This window comes from Artemia sp. Qi Xiang Cuo, chromosome 8 (assembly GCF_049724085.1).
Source record: "Artemia sp. Qi Xiang Cuo chromosome 8, ASM4972408v1, whole genome shotgun sequence".
In the NCBI taxonomy this organism is placed as follows: Eukaryota; Metazoa; Arthropoda; class Branchiopoda; order Anostraca; family Artemiidae; genus Artemia; species Artemia sp. Qi Xiang Cuo.
Genome location: NC_142801.1, coordinates 25132717 through 25148318, shown reverse-complemented (window position 1 = coordinate 25148318; position 15602 = coordinate 25132717). Strand labels below are relative to the sequence as shown.

Genomic DNA, 15602 nt, shown 5'->3' with positions numbered 1-15602 from the left:
ATAAGCTATGATGGTTCTGATAAAGTCTCGCCGTTATGATGAGTTTTCCCTCTGCTTTGAATTATAATGATTTGTAAGCAGTAGCAGTGCTGGCAGTAGTAGCAGTGTCGTCAGTGGTGCAGCATTGGAATATTAATTTCCGAACCTATTCTTGCACCCTCAGCTCTCAAAACCTTCAAAAAATGATTAGTTTTTCTAACATTTTCCTCTAGGACACTCAAATCATCAACATAATCTAAGTCTATGAGGGTTTTACTTTCCCGTTTGCTTCCATGCAGTCTTATAGCATTTGCAGTGTTCTTTAGGACAAAGTTCATCAAAATGATCCATATAAAAGGGGATACAATGCAACCATGCTTAACTCCTGATTCAATAGGAAAAGCTACTAACCTAATTTTCTACGTTAACCGCAGCTATATTGTTCTCGTACATATAATGTATTTATCTGGTTTCATGTTGCATTATGTTGCAGTGATGGCACTGATTGCAGTGATACAAAGAGATCGCCCATCTTGGGTCAAAATCCTATGCACACGTCTGATGGTAAAAATCCAAACAAGCCCCTCCGACTGAATAATTTTTAGTAAAAGGGTATGCATATGGAGCTTTATTTGGGCGTAAATCACAAAAGGACTAAGGGGTTTAAATTGGGGGGTGGGGACAGGATATGAGAGATTTGACCCTCCCCCCAAAGTTTGAAAAATACTTTTTTGGGGGATTTTCGGCTGAAAAATGCCTTTTTGGATTTTTAGCGAGAAAAAAAAAATCCCCTCCTAGATACTAATAAATACATTAAATGTATTTATACACGTATTTCTGTGAGGCCACTGCAAGGAATCAACTTTCTTCCCTCTCAACTTCTTTTTCACTGAACATTAAAATTTATAAGAGAATAAAATTGTCTTGAAGTAGTTATAATAACTTTAAATCAAAATAAGCTGACAAATTTCGGACTCAAGCGTTCTTTCGCTGTTTCCCATTTAAGTTCTTGATACTTAGAAATTCTTTGAAAATCAGCCCAAATTTTTTTCCAATTCTTGTTCTAAATCCTTAAATCTTTAAGGTCCTAAAACTTAAAATGTAAAGCTTTGTGCTATGTCTATCCCTTGTTCGGCTTTAAATTTTACTTTTTTCAGCTGCCATACAAGGATAAAACCTTTGCCAAAGCTCTTCTGTCAGCTAAATCAAACGCTTGCTCATAATCTATACAACTAAGGACTAAAGGGGTCTGATGACTCAGGCACTAATCAATTATTCATCTAAAATTAGAAAATTTGGTCGACGCGTCCTCTTCCCTTCTTTGACATTCTTTTTAGATTTGATGTAAACTTATGTTTCTGGTATGGTAAGGAAACAATATATTTTATTTTATTTAATATAAAATAATAACAAAAAAGTCAAGCACATACCCTCCAAATGCCCGGGTGTGATATGGAGAAGGGAAAATCAAATAAATCAAAAGAATCAAAATAAAAAATAAATTTACTTTTACCACAGAAGGGGTTTAAAAAACGAACATGAAAACATCAGGTACCCTGCTACCATTAACTCAACACTCAACAGTCAACTTCTTCTTTAACGCACATCAATCAAAATTAAAATACAGAAAATGATAATACTAATATTAGTGATTTAGTACCGTTTTATAAATTGGTAAAATATGAAAGTTTGTATATAACGTTCGCACAACCTATTTAATAGACTTACTTTCATAGTGCTGAACCTCCAAGTTTTAATATGATCTCCAGTATTTAAATCCATTCTCATAATTCTGTTATTTGTAACTCCCAATAGCTCATCTTTTTTCTGATTGGTAAATCGTACAACGAAGAGGTGGACACCATACCATGGTAAATTTTGCCAGGCACGAATGTAGCCTAACTTGGCTTCGATTAATGCCAATTCTTTTACGTTTGCCTGAGCTTCTAAAATACGATTTGTCTGAAAAAAAAGAAAGCTCTGATTTCAAAATTTTTTCTTCCCCAGGGACTATGGGGGTCATGTCATCCCCAGAGGTAAAGACTGGATTATCAAGTCCAAGGATTGCCATAAATATTATTCAAGAAAAGAAGAAGGATATTACAAAATCCAGAATCTTATTAAACAATTACAAAAGTTCTGTGATCAGACAGAAAGCTAATAAGACAAACCAATGCCATTTGCAAAGTTATCTTTAGGTTAGTATCCCAAAGAGGTTCAAATGAAAGAGTAAAACTCCAGGAAACACGTTATTCAGCTACGTATGCAACTAGGGGGGTACTTCAGACCTACCCAGGAATCTTAGTAATTTTCTAATCTCTCCTGCAACTTCCTATATTTTTCAGATTGTTTGACTTTTTTTTGCGTTTTGCCAAATTCCTAAATAAATTTTACAAATTTATAAATTTTAAATTATTACATAAATAAATTCCCCCTACGACAAATTAAATTAATCCCTCGCAAAAATAAATTCCTTCACACATACCTGCCAGCTTACTAGAAACTACCTTCAAATTTTTGAGTGTTAAACCACTCATTATTTATGAATCCTTCAGAATCTGAAGCCTAAAGTGGCTTCTGAAGCCTAAAACAGAGGAACGTACATAATATCCTTTAACACGAAATTGCAAAGATGCTTTTTCAGAAATACTGAAGAAGGTAAAGATATCAACGAAGTAAATGCAAGATTTAAGTTAATCTTTAATTATTGTAATTAGTAATTCATTTTGTCTCTCAGTTTTTCTTTGACTTCCTATTTTACAAGAATCTGGCTTCAGATTCTGTATGGCATGACTCCATACACCCTAATACTGTATTCAGCCGAAACGAAAATAAGAAACTCAGCAGAAGCGGATCTTTGGCACTTGTCAAAGTGGCTACAATAGAAGTAAAATATTATCGCTTAAGAGTGTGTAGCGTCACCCAGCTTAATTCGATAACTGAAGATTTCTGGTAACAAAGGCCTCACAACTCTTAGCGGTCTACGGACCGTTGCTACTGGTACAAATGAAACTAAACATCGATAAACCGTAAATAAATAGGAAATAGAAACGGCTTAAAACCATAAAATGGATTGAGCGCCTCTTGCGGACGATGGAGTCGAACTATATGGAGAAAGAAAACTTGTAAGATGTATTCCAGGGAAAAAAGAGAGTAGTGAGAAAATGATAGAGAGAAAAAAAACTGAAACAAAAGGTAGAATTTCTGCTGACCACCAATGAAACCAGTGCCTCCAGTTTAAACAGCTTATGTTATATGCCTACATTATCAGTTTCAGCTATTCATTCATTCTTTAAGTGTTCCATCAAGAATCCACAATATACCGTGACGAAAAAGTCTAAAGCTACTCACTAAAATGTGCACCGGACTTACCTTTCCTTTGTACTTTCTTGTGTATTTGTGCGGTAGATAATCCTCAACATCAACGTCTAAATTTGAGGGCTCAAATGCTGGCTCTGCAGCAGGTTTTTGCAAGGATAAGAAATTTAAAATATTCTTGACCTCGGAGTCGTATGACGCGTCAGCCATTGTTTTCCCCTTGGATGCCAAGCGGCAAGCAGCGACCCAGTTTGCGTACTGAGTTTCCTAAAAAAAAAAATACCAAACAAATGATATATTTAACTAGTTAAACAACTTCATATATTCATGTTTCTGCAAAACATGAAAAATATCGCAAGAGTTTTGTTGAATTGCATAACAGCCAGGAAAACTAGTCATTAATTTAATTTTCATTTATTTTTAAACCACGTTTTGACTTATTTTATTTATGTGTTTTGTACAATATATTACATTTGACGTGAAAGTCAAATTCACCTGACGTGAACATCAGTGATGACAAAATTTTTCGGTACGATATATATGTAGGCTACTAGTGCTATTTGTGACGTGAAATTCAAGTTCGGCAATAATGCTGAGAAAGAAATTCTAAAATTAAACTCTATTCTATGTTCAAATAACCAAATCTACTTGAACACATCTGTACAACTATTTATTATGGCTAAATTTAGAAGTAATTTTGGAATTATTCATTATGTTTCCAACAATTAAACTCATTATAAAATTTATGATTATTAATTTTATATATTAAGCAAATATATTAATGAGCAAATTGGGTCCCTTACATAAAAGATAGGGAATAATTAGTGCATAGGAACATGTCAAATTATATTTGTGTAACAAGCCCTCAGTCAAGAAATATAAATATTCCACTGCAATCTTTCATTTTTATATCTAATTAATCCTTATTTTCAAGAAATTAGCAACACGTTGCACCCAAGTTTTTAAGGCAGCATCACATTTTCGTCAGTGTTGGCACGTTGACCCGCGAAAATAAATAAGCAAGACTAATTTGTAAAATTTGACAAGGCTTTTCTTTCGTAAAAATAATTCAACCTTTGACAATTTCTTGATTGCCAGAGACATCTAAACCTTCAAAAGAAGGCTACACCTTCTTAAGCTGCTTGGCGTGATAGGTTTTAGATCATGTTTTCCTAATTTTTCACCAATATTTCTTATTTTTAAACTTGGAAGCCACTAAAACCAAGAACTGTATAAACTTTATCCAGAAGCCTTTTTCATTAATAATTAAATATCAATTTTTTGTTTTTAAGATATATAAGGTCAAGGCCGTATACAGAGGGGGGGAGTGGGGTCAGGATTTGAGCCCCCCCCCCCTAAAAGCATATTTTTGCCCGACTCGTAGAATGTGACAAAAATGTACATAATTAAATTTTTGATGCGCCTTTAAAGCTTTTTTGTAACAACCCCCCACCCCCGAACAAAATCCTGAATACACCTAAGTGTCAATTTCCGCTTAACCATCTAAAACAATCCTATTTCATTTGCACTGCCCATAGAACTTTAGCAATTCCCACGGATTGTCTATTATATTTTTCAGCAGGTTCTTTCTCTAAAGGGTTTGGGCTCCGTCGAAACCACATTCCATATAGGCTCGCACTCCCTTGAAACCAGTCTTAATTCAATGTTTTTTCAATGTTCAATGGGTTTATTAACAAATGAAAATAATAAATCACACATAATCAAAATACTCAGTCCATTCCTGGACGCCGAGAACCAAAATCATTACAATTTAACATAATACGCTGAATGGTCACTGCTCCTATTGTCACACACAACCATACCTCTCATTTGCCAAATAACTAAAACTATTACCTTCCCGTTCCTTACCCTCAGGGGAAACCACCCCGTCATATTTAAAAATCATACATTTGTAATTTAAATTTACTACTTAAATTTAATTCTAATTTTTTTTTTCGTTTTATTAACTATTCATTTGTAATGCTATTAAATGATTTTTTACTCTTTCTTAAATGATGCGAGGGAGCTCCTACCTCTCAGCTCTTCTGGGATCAGGTTCCATATCTTTGCACAAGCTACGTTAGGAGCGAAATCTGATCGCAGAGTCGGGGTGAGGGGTATTTGCAGGTTTGATGATGATTGGGTATGCAAATTATGCTGGTATGAAATAGGTTGAAATAATCTTTTAAATGCAGATGGCAGCTCTCCAGCTAAAAACTTGAACACTCAGGTCGAGCATGATAATTGATGCAGGGACCCTAATGACAAACACCTTTCATTTTTTCCACTTAGCATAAGTCGTCATTGATGACTCGAATTTAGTTTTCGTAAGCGGGATTTAAAATTTGATTGTCAAATCATTGCACAATACTGTAAATGGGGTTTTATAAGAGCATTGTACAGGAGGACCAGCATTTTCTGCGGCAAAGCGCTGTTCGGTTTTTTTATTATTCCAAAATTCCGGGATAGCTTCAACTCTACTGCTTGAATATGATGCATGAATGATAGGTTATTATCGAGGAGGATTCCTAGGTATTTTGCAGAATGCTTTTCTGGCCGACTAATCACACCTCTGGATGTCCGGATACCACATACCTCCGGATGGACACTTCCAACCCGGGAAAAAAAAAGAACGCAAGATTTCTCAAAATTAATAACAAGTCGGTTAGCATCCATCCAGAGATACGTCCCCTCCAGAACCTCCCTCAGTTTAGACATGAGCGTTGTCTTATCCGTTTCACAGCAACCAAGCGTGGTGTCATCGGCGAAGGCCACGAGCTCATCATCTTCACCTTCGGACCGGAGGGATCTTTCATCCTGGCACAAGTTACAGCAGCGAAGATTTGTTCGTGTCGGGTTCAGCACTCGACTCAGATCGTTAACATGGATCAGGAAAAGTAATGGTCCTAATATTGAGCCCTGGGGGACGCCGCAGTTAACGCGCACATCGTTTCCAGGATCTTCTCACAAATAAATCCTATAGTCCCTCAGATATGATCTGAGCCAATCCAGGGCTTCGCCTTTTATTTCTATATGTTCCAGCTTCCCGAGGAGAATTGAATGGTACATGCTATCAAATGCTTTCCTGATATCAAGCAGAACCGCTGCAGGTAGTAGACCAGAATCCAAAGCTTTGTTTATCCATAAGCTTAACGCCGTTAGTGCATCCTGCGTGGAGTGCTCTGGTCTGAACCCAAACTGGCGATTATTAAGAAACCCTTTCTTCTCTAGAAACTGGAGTAGCTGCTGTTGCACAGGTTTTTCAAAAACTGTTTAAAAAACTGAGAGAATACAAATAGTTCTGTAACTAGCTGGATTAACACGACAACCCCCTTTATGCTGTGGAATTATTCTAGCTTTCTTTAGCAGTTCTGGGAAAATGACCTTGTGCAGAGAAAAACTTATGAGGTAGGTAAGGGGCTCTATGATTGAAGGGGCAACTGCTTTTAATACTTTGGTATGTACTCAATCAAACCCAGAAGCCAAATTGCCTCTTAGATTTAATATGATTAGCAGAATTTCATATGGAGAGACAAGTGCTATTGTCGTGGACTTAGTGCATGCTGGGCCAAGGTAACCTCTAAAACTCTTCGCGGAATTTTCAACAGAATCTGCTGTTTTTCTGCCTACTTCTGCAAAAAATGTTCCCAATGCATTTGCAACGTTATCTGGTCCTATCACTGTTTCCCCATGGACAGATAATTTAGATGGAAGCTCAGGTGGGGGGTTGCAGGGACGCAGTATAGAGTTAACAACCTTCCATATTTTCCGAGAATTTTTGCCACTTTCAGCTATTTTCCCACTAAAATAATCTCGTTTAGCTTTACGTAAAACTGATCGAAGACATTTTTTATATTTTTCATATTTCTCCAGCGTTGCAATGCATGGGTCATTTGTGTAATCCATCCACAGTTTATATTTCCTGTTAATACACTGGAGCAATCCATGACTAATCCAAGGGCTTATGGGTTTATTTTACTGTCCCGTCTTCCTTGAACACTTTCCACAACGGCAATCCGTATATATTCTCATGAAAATGTTATGAAATTCCTCAAATCCTGAATTAACATCATCTGTATTCATAACACTTTCCCAGGATGTGCTCTCTAGATTTTGATTAAGAATTTTCAAGTTCTCGTCATTCAGTTTCCAGGTAGTGAACCCTTGCTTAATCGAAGCATTAGGCTTTGGATATTTATGCTGTATGTTGAAATTTGTAAGCAAAGGGAAGTGATCTGAAGTGTCGGATAGCAGAATTATGCTTCCACTTCATCAAAATCGGCTTCCAGTTAGGCTTGCACAATAAAAATTGGTTTTAAATTAGACTTCCGACAACTGAAACTGGTTTCCGATAATGCTTGCGCTTAATTGAAGCTGGTTTTCAATTAGGCGTCCGCTCCATTGAAACCAGTTTTGAGTATAGTTTCAATTCATCAAAACCAGCTTTCGGTTGCTCTCAATCAAAACAGGGTTTAAATTAGGTTTTAGCTCAACTGAAACTAGATTTCAATTAGGCTAGTGCTGAATTGAAACTGTTTATCATATAGGCTTGCGCTCTCTCCAAACCGGTTTTCGCTTACGCTCCACCAATACTGGTTTTTAACTGTACTTGCGAGCCAGTCCATGCAGGTTTTAGAAAAAGAAATAGTCATGTTTGTAAATTCTTATTGCAAAGGATAATTTTTATCAAAAATAAATAACTAGAGTGCGTACATTATGGGAGAAGTATTATCTTCAGTTAGTTTTTAAGGAAAGACTTGACACAAAAATACTAAGCTTACTTATTTTTGCTATAAATAAAGAAGCACTTGAATGAATATAGAAAAAACCTGACGAAAAGTAAAAATCCCAAAGGCCAAAAAAAAAAAAACAACCAGAAAAGAGAGAAATAAACAATGAAGCAGTCATTTCTACCAATATGCCATACCCTTGAGTGACAAGATGGGAGCAAGCTAAATAAAATCAAAAGAGAGAGGCGGGCTTTTTTTTCGGTTAATTTGTCTTGTTTTTTCTTCAATATATAATTTTTGGATTGGTTATATTGTACTCTTATAAGATTGTGTTGTTTACTTAGATACTTTTTCTCTCTTTAAATCGATGAATTCTCAATAAGAAAAATTTTCAGACTTTATTATTTTGTTTTTTTTTTGTAATGAAAACTATATATATATATTCTTTATAGCCATACGGTCTTTAAATTTGTCTTCTTAGATCATTAACAGCATAGATTAGTGCTGCCAAATCAGAAGCAAGGGTAAATATAGGCACAACTGTCATTTTTTGGAGAAGGATGAAACTCGGCGTATCGAGTTTACCGCTATTCCAACAAACTAATTATGGCTCTGGCCAGTCTTATGCTACATAAATTTGATGAAGCAGAATGGCCCCTCCCCCAAATATCCGCACTTATAGGGAAGGACGACAAACTTTTTAAAGAAGGTACATGGATCTTCTGATTGAAAAAAAATATGACCAGTAAAAAGAACTCCAACTTTCCCGTTGTTTACCGTGATTTTTATAGATTTCCACAAGTAGATAAGGCAAAATTTGGCTTCTTATTTATGGACAGAGTATGATTGATCAAATGTCACAAATCCTTTAAAGAATCGTTTAACATCACAAGTTTCATTTAAAAAAAATCGCTTCTTTCTATTTTTAAAAAATTGTTATTTCTAAAAAATAGTAAATAATAAATAAAATAAAGAAAATAAAATCTTTAAAAAAAAAACGTCACAAAAAAAATGATCACCTTGTCACATCTTAGGCATAGTTCAGTCATTCCACCATCTTCGGGGATTTCAAGACGAATCCCAAATTTGTCCTCTTGAAGATTGACGTCTGGGGTTACTTCACAGCCTTTGAGATTGAACTTGTGGTGAGGTGGGATGCCACTCTTTCGATCATCAGCTGATTTATAACAAAGTAATTGTAGATCCTTGCAAATAAACCAGTATCTCTTGAATCCTTTCAGAATAAATCGCCTTGGTCTAAAAATAAAAGCGTTCATACATTTAGAATATTAGTAATGTAATACACTCCAAGATCTTTTTTCCATCATCATTTTTAGACTGATAATTTCTGTTATAAAAGAAACTTTAATTCTATTATTAATTATAGTGGACCCATAGGGGGAGGGTCGCCCCTCCTTGACTTCATGTAATTTACTTTTATGCAACCAAATATGTTTATGCATGGGAATCTGTGGAGCAAAAGAAAAGAAAGAGTCGTGAAGTTCTCGCCCAAAACCTGCAGAGGTTCTTAAACTGTTCAGACCCCCACAACTTTGGTCAAACCCCGACATGCCCTCCCTCTCATAAAAATAATTTTAGTTTCAATCGTAATAAAAATAACTTTAAGTGTGGTTTATCCTTAACACAACACACCTTTTATAAATAATAGCTCGTGTTGATTGTTGCTGCCTTTTTGTGATGAATGTAATGAGAGATGAATGTTTTGCAAGTGTTCAGAATTTAGGACAATTTCCCAGGTTGGCAATAAAGCACAGAAGTACATTTTTATGATTCTTGTTTTTCTTTGTTAATGTATTGTAGCGTTTATGTTATGTTTATGTAATGTCAATTATTTAAAAGGTCAATAGTCTTTTTTTGTTGTGTATTGCCATGGCCCTAGGGCTTTTAGCGCAATAAAACTTACTTACGATCATTATGCCAAATTGTTCACACTTACGCAATTATTATTACGCAAATTTCACAAATCTTTATCTGTCCTACCAATACTACAATCTCATTTTTTAAATTTTTTATCCATCTCCCGGGGGTCACTCTTCATACTTTGAGAACCCCTGCTGTGGAGCAAATTCCTTCGGTCCGGGAAAACCCTAAAAACCTTATTTCTAAACTTTATTAGCATTTTTTTAGAGGAAACAAACTTTATGCAAACAAAAAATTAAACACATTACTTAAGGAACTAGACAAATTAGCATTAGCAAGGACGTTTTAAAGTAAATACCCAACATTTTTCTGCAACAAGGAGGGAACTATCACCCTAGAGCACCCTTATTCAGGCCAATTCTAAATAAAGGGAGATTAAAGGTTAATTTCTACCCCTCCTCCTTCTATACTTAAGGTTCACGGGGGGGTTAGACAATATGAGAATTGCAACAAACTCTTTGAGACAGCTATTTTTTCTTGCAATTTTTTTCTTGGAGACAATTTCTTATCTTGAAAACATGCTTCCTAAAACCAACTTAATACTGAATAATTAAAGTGTATTTAATTTCTTTTATTAAAACTATAATAAGAAAATACAGTAAAAATTGTCGTTTTGATTTACTGACACACTTTTTTCTCTTTAAGAGTTCATTTTTTAATACGTCACTTCTTAAAGAAATCGTAATGCTATTAAACTATATAATCAACAGTTTTTGTAAGCATACAACAAATAAACAATTTAGTATTGAAAAACTGAACTCATGCAAACAATGTTCAATTGACTTTGAAGATATTATCATTTATTTCCAACAATAATAAAAAATCGAGTTTTCGCAAAATTTGCTGTTGATCGCCAGTTATTGATAAAGAAATCTGTTCTTGCGATTGTTGATTAACAATGAGTGCGTAAGAAATGACAAAACAGTTTCCAATTATATGGATACCCAAAATGCCTCCACAAACTCCTAAATTTAATCTAATTACATTCCTTCATATTAACGGAGCTTAAGCCGTAAATTGCCTCATCCCGATTCATTAAAATGAACCCTCGCAAATAGCTAGGAAACTTGAGTCCATAATTACAGTTTTCAAAGCTTTAAAAACCCCCTCCCAAATCTCCTGAACACTCCCCCTTCAAGGCCCTTCCCTTGATAAAAATTGTATGTATAACTATCAAACAAGACCGTTAAAAGATTTTTCTACAGGAGAGGGGAGGTGTGAAGCATAATCATAATTTTGTCTAGGAAGTAGAAAGTCCTCCATGCAAATCCCGGGAAGATCCCTTTCCTGTTCATGTAGATATGTCAATAAAAACTTTTACCTCATATATCGCAAATAATCAGACAATTCCGGCACTTGTGTGATGTCACCGGAACTAAGATTTGCATTTGGTCCCTCCAAGGTCAGTTGAAGTTCATTCAAGGCAGCATCAATATCATCCTCTTCTTCGCCGGTTTCATCGGTCTGTGGTGAAGCACTTGTTAAGTTCACTTGCAACTATAAAAAACATAGGACGTTATTTTGATTAGTTGGGCCATAATACACAACTTTTCAAATTCAACGCATTTTTGTGCCTATTTAGTACATAGTTAATAAATTAGGACCTTAGCGTCATTTCAAGCTGGAAACACTCAATTCTATATTCTAAAAAAGGTATTTTATGCCAGCTTTCAAACCAAGTATTTTTAGATTAAGGCTCATTTGATTTCCTTTGCACATACTTATTTAACTTTAAGATTTGGAAACAATAAAACTGAGTATTTTTAATGTTGGATTTGTGAAAATACTTACTATTAGAGGTATAAGCTAATCCATCCCACTAGATATGCTTCTTGACGGCTTGGCTCAAAAAATTCTTCTTTGACCGTCCATGTTTTATAAATGTTTTGAATGTGATTAGCTTAAACGTGACAAATGTGATGTATGCTTCACAAATAAGATATTTCTGAGAAAAAGTAAAGTTTTTGTAAAGACTTGTTGTTCGCAAGTATATAATCTTAAAATTCTGAAAGAAAACATTCAACTGTTCAGTACTTTAGAGGAACTGACAAACTTCGTCTCTTTTCCTAAATATACTATAAACCAATTGACATCTAATTGCAGACGCTGGGTTTGTCCTCCGGAAGAGTTGTTTGACATTAAGATCATGAATTTTCTATCGCCAAGTGAAGTTAATAACCTGGTTCCACCCATTGGGACGTGTAGGACAATGTTGAATACAGTATTTACAAAAGCAAAATTCACAAATAGATCGAATATCTTCTGAAGAATTGGACCACGCGGACCTCAATACTAAAAATAGAAACTACTTAATCAAACTCGGACCCCAAAAGAGTAGAGCTCAGTTGCACGAGAGGGTGAGAGATTCAGTACAGCAGGGTCCAAGATGTTATATACCCAAGCAAATTCAGACTCTCGATATAATCTGCGACAGTTGCAGGTGAGTGCTAGTAATAGTCACTTATAATGTAGCTTTGGCGCAAGCAAGACAGAGCCAACTTTCACTACTGATACCAGCTTGGATGAAGACTAGCTTGGATGAAGACACCAAGATTGGATGAAGTGAATGCTTGCAGCCCATCTGGTTATAAAAGTGGACTTAAAATTGACTTCAGCTCATCTGTTATTGAGAATGGTAAGTGCAATGTGACACGTCCTTGTATAAATGTATAACTGTGCCTACTCAAAAGGAAGACTAGGCTAGGAAAGCTTATGTTGCCTCAATGGGATACGTGAAGGCTATATAATTGGTTTCAAGACGGGTTTTTAGTTGAGGCCAGTATCCAGAATTGTTTTTTTTTTTTTCTAGGATTAATTCGAATGCAATTTTTCCGAGGGTCGAAGCTACACTCTGGAAAACTGTAGCCAAAAATGCTAGAGTTATTCCTCAGTCACTGTGCAAGAAAATCATGGAAAAGTTTTTGCTGTGAATAAACAAATGTAAGGAGCTACATTGTAGCTGTACCAGATTTCTGCTCTAGGATTGAAAGAAATAGACAAAATGTTGTCAAACTAAATATAACAAGTAAATACACTGAACTCATTGAACTACCTATACCCAAAGTTTCGCTGCCTTCTAACAAAAGTAAGAAACGAAGTTCATCCAAAGTCGAGCCCACTTTTCTGGAGGTTAGCCTAAACTATAATACCCAGCCTTATTGCTATGCATACTTAGTTACTAAGTGATTGACCGTCTCAATGAAAAACAACCCATCAGTGAATTCTTTCAGAAAACTAGCCATCATCGAGAGCTATTCAGATTGTGGTTTGACTAAGATACTTGTCAAATTTTCAAAGCCGGTAGCACCGCATCCAAAACCCGTCGAATTGCTCAAATAATATTTCGTTTGAGCTGATTTTTAGCGTGGCTAACGTGGCATCATCGAGAGCTATTCAGTTTGTGGTTTGACTAAGATACTTGTCAAATTTTCAAAGCTGGTAGCACCGCATCCAAAACCCGTCGAATTGCTCAAATAATATTTCGTTTGAGCTGATTTTTAGCGTGGCTAACGTGTCAACATCGAGAGCTATTCAGTTTGTGGTTTGACTAAGATACTTGTCAAATTTTCAAAGCCGGTAGCATTGCATCCAAAACACGTCGAATTGCTCAAATAATATTTCGTTTGAGCTGATTTTTAGCGTGGCTAACGTGGCATCATCGAGAGCTATTCAGTTTGTGGTTTGACTCAGATACTTGTCAAATTTTCAAAGCTGGTAGCACCGCATCCAAAACCCGTCGAATTGCTCAAATAATATTTCGTTTGAGCTGATTTTTAGCGTGGCTAACGTGGCACCATCGAGAGCTATTCAGTTTGTGGTTTGACTAAGATACTTGTCAAATTTTCAAAGCCGGTAGCAGTGCATCCAAAACACGTCGAATTGCTCAAATAATATTTCGTTTGAGCTGATTTTTAGCGTGGCTAACGTGGCATCATCGAGAGCTATTCAGTTTGTGGTTTGACTAAGATACTTGTCAAATTTTCAAAGCCGGTAGCACCGCATCCAAAACACGTCGAATTGCTCAAATAATATTTCGTTTGAGCTGATTTTTAGCGTGGCTAACGTGACACCATCGAGAGCTATTCAGTTTGTGGTTTGACTAAGATACTTGTCAAATTTTCAAAGCCGGTAGCATTGCATCCAAAACACGTCGAATTGCTCAAATAATATTTCGTTTGAGCTGATTTTTAGCGTGGCTAACGTGTCATCATCGAGAGCTATTCAGTTTGTGGTTTGACTAAGATACTTGTCAAATTTTCAAAGCCGGTAGCACCGCATCCAAAACCCATCGACTTGCTCAAATAATATTTCGTTTGAGCTGATTTTTAGCGCTTTCCATGAAACTATGCTCGAACTTTTTTGGGGACTGTCCTTTCCTAAACTTTAAAAAGAAAATCCTGCGTCGTTTAATCAAAAAGCAAAATTCACACTTTCTAATGATATTAGTTTCATTAAAACTGAATATCTCTATCTATAGCACAAAATGAGAGACATTAAATGTGTTTCTAAGGTTTCTTGGAAATTAGGGGATCTTTTAAGTTACCGCATGACCCTAATGGAAAAGAAAGTCGTTAGGATTTATAAATTAAGAAAATCAGGTTGGCTTTCTTCGTTTTCCTTAGTAGAAACGTGCAAAGGACTGCCCAACTTCAAACAAATTTAAGGAAGGCCGTCCACAATTATTGACTTCATCCGTGTTTTTTAATGGTTCTGAAGTCTTCCCATGGTCCCATAAAATATTGTTATAGGAAGAAGGAGAGTTTCACTAACATTTCACTAGTTTCTATTTATTTGTGTGACAATTATTTGGTGTCAAATATACAAAGAACAAATTTAAATTTTTCAAACCAACAAAATTTTTCTGCAGCATTCAGGACAATTATCTGTAAAACAAGAGCATATTAGGAGAGGAAGGACTTCAGCCCCGTAACTCCCACTCTCGTAAGTACACCTCCAGCCCCGATTCAAACATAATTTACTCCACAGCTTTGATATAAACATACATACCTCTCTAGTATTTTTAATAACGAAATGTGATTAACCATCATTAATTTATTTGGTCTTCTTGGCGGCCTAGATTTGTAAATTTGTGTACTTTCAGCCCCCCCCCCCACTCCGTCAAGAAATTGAAACTGAAATTAATTTCACGTCTAAAATATATACACGTTCTGTATGATATTCCATATTAATTCCGATCCCCATCCAAATTCTTTTATTCAAGGACAGGTTTAACATCATTCTCTTATTTAAGCTTTTTGAAGAAAATTTGAAAAAAAAATCTTTTTTAGAAAAAAATGAGTTTTTTGTTATCCCCCCCCCCCTAAAAAAAGAATCCAAGCAGTAAAAATTGACTTAAAAATCCTCAAACAAAAATGAGAAACAAATTTCAAGGAAGCTGTTTACATTAAAATTCAAAATCAATTCATTGGTTAGTCAAAACACAATTTGCACTGTGCATACAATGGACTGAGCATAATGCACTTAAATCCTTTATCTGCCACAATCTCCTCAATTAAGTAGACTGACATGGAAACTAAATCATTCTTTTATATTGGCAGTCAGTCGCCTGCACAATCAGCCTTAGTTTCAAACTAATAGGCTACAACTGAGAATTTGAAATTTTACTAAATGTCT

General features: G+C 35.5%; 1 protein-coding gene across 1 annotated transcript in view; it reads right to left on the bottom strand.

Annotated features, from left to right (window-relative positions):
- LOC148949268 (unc-112-related protein-like) overlaps positions 1-15602 on the bottom strand; it is a 73336-nt gene that overhangs the window by 3885 nt on the left and 53849 nt on the right. The window contains exons 8-11 of the mRNA XM_089093310.1: positions 11290-11465; positions 9047-9284; positions 3352-3564; positions 1708-1941 (exon numbers count right to left, since the gene is read on the bottom strand). Coding sequence (XP_088949436.1) covers positions 1708-1941; positions 3352-3564; positions 9047-9284; positions 11290-11465 — 861 coding nt within the window. The remainder of the gene's footprint in view (positions 1-1707; positions 1942-3351; positions 3565-9046; positions 9285-11289; positions 11466-15602) is intronic.